At 40.5% G+C, this 6,703-nt stretch overlaps 1 protein-coding gene across 2 annotated transcripts in view; it reads left to right on the forward strand.

Annotated features, from left to right (window-relative positions):
• LOC107668228 (signal-induced proliferation-associated 1-like protein 1) overlaps positions 1-6,703 on the forward strand; it is an 84,482-nt gene that overhangs the window by 46,905 nt on the left and 30,874 nt on the right. For both annotated transcript variants that reach the window (XM_016460030.1, XM_016460031.1), the window contains exons 2-5: positions 2,262-3,962; positions 4,358-4,488; positions 5,240-5,428; positions 6,290-6,464. In XM_016460030.1, the coding sequence (XP_016315516.1) occupies positions 2,480-3,962; positions 4,358-4,488; positions 5,240-5,428; positions 6,290-6,464 (1,978 nt within the window). In that variant the 5' untranslated portion in view covers positions 2,262-2,479. The remainder of the gene's footprint in view (positions 1-2,261; positions 3,963-4,357; positions 4,489-5,239; positions 5,429-6,289; positions 6,465-6,703) is intronic.

Genomic DNA, 6,703 nt, shown 5'->3' on the forward strand with positions numbered 1-6,703 from the left:
GCAGCCTTGGTAAGCATAGGATACTTCTTTCAAAGCCATTCAAAAATCTTGCCAACCCCAGAATATTTGAATGTTATTGTGTAAGGGAAAATTGTGTTATTTCATATGTTATATATATAAAAACTACGGCATTTTCTGTTGCCATGTCTTTCTTTATAGAAAGACTTGTTATATAAGGTCACATTTTGTCAGAGATTTGTTCTCAGAGTTAAAGTTCTCATTGCCGTGTTAGTCATCTGTGCCCTGCTCACGGTCTCACTCGTGAAGCTGGTCACAGGTATCTGTCTCATTAGCTGGTTACATGGGATCTGTCAGCCCGCGCTGCTCCCATCTGTCATACTTCGGGCTATAATTTGGCAGCTGTGTATGACTAAGCCACAGAGTTCCTCTCGGCCTTGCAGAAGCACCTGTGCTGCAACCTCCGAAATTTATTACAGCACCATTTCTGAGTGAGAGCAGACGGGAGAGGAAAAGCACTCTCTCAAGGAATGGAAATACCCATGACCTCATGTACAGTGTGTGTTGGGGTTAGTGTGCCACCACACCTGGTTCTCCACAGACCCCTTCCAGCCATCGGGAGGTCAGGATTCACTGGGAGGAAGATTGTCATATTTTCATCAGTGCATACACATAGTCTAGCACTATAAATGTGATTCATAAACTTAAAATGTCAAGTGATTCAGTTGGATGTCTATTGTTTCAGTCAACTGCCCTATTTGGGAATAGATTTATTTATTTTGCTGTAGTAATAACGCTTACTTTTGCTCTTGCACTGCATGCTGTCATTAAACACAGAATCTTAGGTCATTTTTTTACCCTTATCGTAATAAGCATAATCTTTTGCTTTCTGATCTGATATTTTTAACTCTACATTTTATACTATGAATCTTTGACGTAATGTCTACGTTGTCGTGAAGCAATGCTCTTCTCCCAGGGTTGTTCTCCTGTGGTGTGTGTGGCAGATTATGTAGGTGTGTGTAGTCACTGGGCTTCAGCTCTCTCATTAAGGTTAACCCGGCAGCACCGCTGCTCTGCACCACAACACTCAGCAGATGGTTGCCAGGAAACCAAGGAAACTGACATTTCAGAGCTTCTCCTGTCATATGGGAACAATGTTAATCTGTAGTACATTATAATTTAAGCAATCAGGATTTATACGCAGTGCCATCTGCTGTATTTATATTTCACCTGTGTGACCATCATCCCGGGTCTCATTTTAGGTTTAGTAATCGGTAATCTTACAATGTGAAAGCATAGTTTGTAAGTGTGTCAAGTGTTTTCTGTGTTAAAATATTTTTTCCTCCCCCAACGTATTGAGTTGAGAGACATTATTAAAATGCTCAGTACCAATAAGCCTGTAATTATTTTCATGTTATGGCAAGATTAAAAATGTCTGGTTAAAAAATGCAATAGTTGTCAATGTTACATGTTAAGTGAATTTAAAAACCTTGCATTATAAAGTAAAGTAATGTATGAAATATGTGAAAATTTATTTTGAAATAAATAGTTAATGATAAAGTGAAAGTTAAGAGAAAGTCGCTATAATTGAGATGGGTTGTTTCTTTTTGGCAAGTACCCGTGAGTCGCACACAAACATAAGTAGTGACAGATCTTTTCTTCCTTGTGATGTACATCCATCCGAGTGTAACTAGTTAATCAAAAAAAGAAAAAAAATGTAAGAAAAGGGACGTTCTATCCGTTTGTTCTAGATTGGATTTTGAGATGTGAGCGATGCACTCAAAAATGAATGCAAGCTTGCAGTCGATTGTACATTTAGAAAACAAAATTTAATTTTCATTACGTCAACTTTTAATTAGGTCTAAAATCTAAAAATAGAGAATAGAGCAAAGAAATGGAACAGTTAAATATACAGTATCAACCAATAGGATATAGATATATCTATATATAGATTCAAACAAAGAGATATTATTTGACCACTTTTCTTTTGAATGATTCTCATGGAAAATTCTCTTACTTAGATAATCAAAGGAAACAATTTTATGTTTTTTTTTCTTTCTTGGTACTTGTTGTTGTTGACATAAAACATGTCACTCGCCTCTCATGAGAAAACACTCAAGAGTTAGGCACATTTTCCTTTAATGTCCTTGATGCTGTGTGGTTTTGGTTGTTGCCATCTTAAAGAGCTTTGTCCCCTCCATGGCCCTTCTATTTACCTCTCTATTTATTTCCCTATTTTAACCATCAAGATATCAGCTTTGATTACCGTATTCTTATACTGTCCTCATTTTTCTCTGTTTCAGTTCTGCATAAAGGGATGAGAGGAGGAAGGTCAGATCACCTAATGGGCAGCACACATGTCTGATTCAGGTTCACTTTAAAGTTCACTTTCATCGTGCAATTATCTATCCTCCATTCTCTGGCCTCTCCAGCTGAGTGGCTGTCCATGTTCCGCAAGCTTCGTTATTTCAGCTACAACGCGGGCATGCTCCAGTGCTGAGCTCCGCTACTTAGCCGTACCATGACCAGTCTAAAGCGTTCACAGACTGAACGCTCCGTGGGTGGCTCTGTTCCCGCCACTGATGAGTTTTATACTCGCCGTCTGCGCTTGCCCAATGGAGGTGCTCCGCCCCCTCGCAGCGAGAGCACCCACTTGACTGGGACTCCTGGAGTTCCCAAAATGGGCGTTCGAGCACGGGTCGCCGACTGGCCCCCCAGGAAAGATGGTGGCAGTGGAGGAGGGGGTGGAAATGGAGGTGGTGTGTGGCACATAACAGTGGAGACGGATTCCCCTTCCACCACCACAGGTAGTGCCCAGAGCAACTTGTCAAGCAAGCTCGGTCACCTGATCAGCCCTCAGGATTCATCCATGCTGCGTAATATTCACAACACGCTGAAGAACAAGATGCATAGCAAAGGCAAAGACAACCGCTTTCTCTCACCCGATGGGTATCTCGGGTCGCCCCGGAAGGGTATGCGGCGTATAAGGCAGCGCAGCAACAGCGACATAACCATAAGTGAACTAGACGGCGATGGTAGCGAGGGCTGGTCTTTCTCAGGATGGACACCCATGCATCGAGAGTATGGCAGTACCTCATCCATCGACAAGCATGGTGTGTCCGGCGAAAGCTTCTTCGACATGCTCAAAGGCTACCAGACCGATGCTCCGGACCAGCGCAGCCCTGCCCCTGAAAAGTTAAGCGAGTTGCTGACAGTAGCTCATAAACAAACTGCCCTCGAGTTGCCCGATGGACCTCTCGGTCCTCCTCGTGGCAGTCCCGCCAGTCGCCTGAAAGAAAGAGAAAAGCACATGAAGAGGCGTTCGAAGTCAGAGACAGGTGGAGAGTCCATATTCCGCAAACTACGTAGCGTCAAAGCTGAAGGTGATTCGTCACGTGCGGGTTCCGACGCAGAAGATGGAAAGTCTGATGACGTGGGTCCTCCTCCTAAACCATGGGTTTGCCAGAAAGGTTTCTCGCACTTTGATATCCAGAGTATTCTGTTTGACCTGAACGAGGCCGTGCAGAGTCGGCAAAGTGCCGTGAAGCGGAAGAACACCACCACCGGTGCCTCTGCTGCAGCCGCGGCCTCTGCTTCCACCACGTCCTCTCTCTCGTCCACCCAAAGCGGAGCTTACGGCTCCCCTTGTGGCAGCCAGGAAGAGCTCAACATCAAGGATGGGCCTTCTCTTGACTCAGGTGATGACAAAAGCAACGATTTGGTTCTCAGCTGCCCATGTTTCCGTAACGAAATTGGTGGTGAAGGAGAGAGGAACATCAGCCCTTCGAAACAGGGCAGTATCGGCAGTGGTGCCTCTAGCTCTTCAAGAGATGAAGAAGGGTCCCCTGAAAGAGCTCCCAACACACATTTTAGCAATGCAGGGGTGGCTGTTCTTGAAACCCCCAAGGATGGCAAGAGTCTCCACCATGATCGTGGAAAGAGCAACATAGTTGAACATGTGGACTTGGGTGCTTATTATTACAGGAAGTACTTTTATTTGAGAGGTGAGTGTTAACATTTTGCTGTAATGATTTACTGGTAAGATTTCTCAGTGGAGATATTCATGCAAATTAGGGTTGTGTATGGTGGATTAGGAGTGCCACTCCACATGAAAGGAATCAATTATCAGTTGATTAATTCAAAAATAAGATGTAAATAAATCACTTTTTGAATTGACAAATGTAAGCATATTTAAAACGCAGATGTATTTAATATTTATTTCATGTTTAAATATGTAGTTAAATCTATTGCTACTTCAGTTAAATCAACTGTTGCTTTAAATTTTGTAACTGACCCTAATGCAAATTCTGTGTTATGTAATTTGTTATGGCACTTGTTTACATTGCTGCTGTTCTTTTAATTATTGAATCATTAATTGAACAATTATTAAAATCCTCAGAGCACTGGAACTACTTGGGTGTCGATGAGACACTGGGACCCGTAGCTGTCAGCATTCGTCGGGAAAAACTGGAGGATCACAAAGAGCACGGCCAGCAATACAACTACAGAATCATCTTCAGAACCAGTGGGGTGAGCACTCATTCACAATGCCAAATACCATTGACATATAGTTGTAGCATCTAAATGCAACATGCATCCTCGTGCCTGCACAGAAAGAGTTAATAAATAAGCAGTTAGCGGTGAGTGAGATCCAGGTCTGACGCCCACTGCTATCTTATATAACATGCTTAGATGCCAGTTCTCTTTGCTAGTGCTCGGCACAGATCAAACTGTGCTCTGACTGGCTCATAACCATACTTCTTCTCAATCACAGCGCTTTTGACAGCAGCTTTAAATGGATGGATCTCTCTAATTATAACAAAAAAGGCTCTTAAATGTGACCTCAGCCTTTGGCATCATTTATAGAAACTGCTTATGATTCACATGCATTCTGATGGGCCTTAATAGCTTTGTGACTAAGGTGATGCTCAGCCCAACATGGCAATCTTTCCACTGCTATTTTGAGACAGGCAGGTGGGCAGACGTGGTTTAGCTTAGTATAAAACTTTTGTCCCACTCATTATGACACCTTTTCAGGTGTTTGAAATCTCTGAATCATAATGAGCAGGTACTAATAGACTATAGTATGTTGGGTTCTGGAGTACCAAGTACTAATTTTCTCAGAAAATCTTATAACAGTATTTATCACCCACTCTTCAAGTCACACCTGTAATTTACAAATGTATACAGATAATTGTATATATATGCCTAGTTGCCTACACATATTTAAACAATAATGCAAAGACATCTCTCTGTCATATCTCTAACCTTCTGTCTATAGTTAACAAACTTACGGGGCTCCATTTTGGAGGATGCTGTTCCCTCCACCTCCAAGCATGGCTTGGCTCGAGGCCTGCCTCTAAAGGAGGTGTTGGAGTACCTTGTACCTGAGCTCAATGCCCACTGCCTCCGTCTTGCTCTCAACACACCGAAGGTCACAGAGCAGCTGATGAAACTGGATGAGCAGGGGGTATTATGATCTTACGCTACGTTCCCTTACAACTGAAAAATTATATGGTATTATGCATGTATGATAAACTGGGCTGTCAGTCATTTAATTTTTTATTATAGTCTTTTTAATATAATTTTGGTTATGACTACAAAGTGAAGAATCACATCCCCACAGAGCAAGTTTCCACTGCACATAATATATACAATATGTCCACCACAATAAATAATTCAAATAATTTAATCACCAAAACTAAATGAAGTAGAATTGAAATATCATTTTAAAGGCATATTTGCGTGGGAACTTATATGCACATTTTATATATACAACCTGCTCTATCATTAATAAACTCTCATTGATTTTCACTATATTGATTTAACAATGTTCTTGCCATATTTATGTTGTATTCATTAATATATTATTATGCATATTTAATGTGCACATTTTATTTATAATGTTTATTTATTTGACTTATTTTCATCCTTTTTTGCCATTAAAGCTAAATTAAAAGATTTCTTTAGAAATAATAAATTAATTGAAATAAAATTTGAATGAAATAAAAATAAAATAAGTTTGTAAATGCAATGAAAAATAAATTTTTGTTGTAATGAATAAATGTATTATTATTATTATTATATATATTTTTTTTACTGATTTTCAATAGACAGTTTTATTTTTAAAACAATGTGAAGTTATTTCACATATACTAATGCTTTGTTGCTTTGTTATAAATGTGTTTTTTTAACACATTGTTTTTTAAAAATAATTATTTGTATCTTAAATTAGTACATTTAATTGGCAGCCCAAATAAGAAAATATATTGACACCAATTATTGCTGTGTTTCATGGGCTAATGGTCTTCATTTACGATCTGTTCTGCAGCTCAGTTTCCAGCTGAAGGTGGGAATCATGTACTGTCAGGCCAGCCAAAGCAGCGAGGAGGAGATGTACAATAATGAGGCAGCAGGTCCCGCCCTAGAAGAGTTCCTGCAGTTGCTGGGGGAAAGGGTGCGCCTTAAGGGGTTTTCTAAGTACCGTGCCCAACTGGACACTAAAAGTGAGTCTTATCATCTTGAAAGTTTATTTAATTGCCACTGAAGCCCGAAAGGAGCTTATTGTGTGATTAAAACAGCATGTAGCTAAAGGGACAAAAAAAACTATTGAATCTCTGGCCTCCTGTCATGTCAGTCTAGTAGGGATGTGCATCTCATAACTCAAGCGATACGATACGCATCTCGATGCATAGCCAACGATACGATATATTAAAGATACATATGAAGCAGCTACCGATGCGAT

The sequence above is a fragment of the Sinocyclocheilus anshuiensis genome, unplaced genomic scaffold, assembly GCF_001515605.1.
Source record: "Sinocyclocheilus anshuiensis isolate Anshui unplaced genomic scaffold, SAMN03320099.WGS_v1.1 scaffold1341, whole genome shotgun sequence".
Lineage (NCBI taxonomy): Eukaryota > Metazoa > Chordata > Actinopteri > Cypriniformes > Cyprinidae > Sinocyclocheilus > Sinocyclocheilus anshuiensis.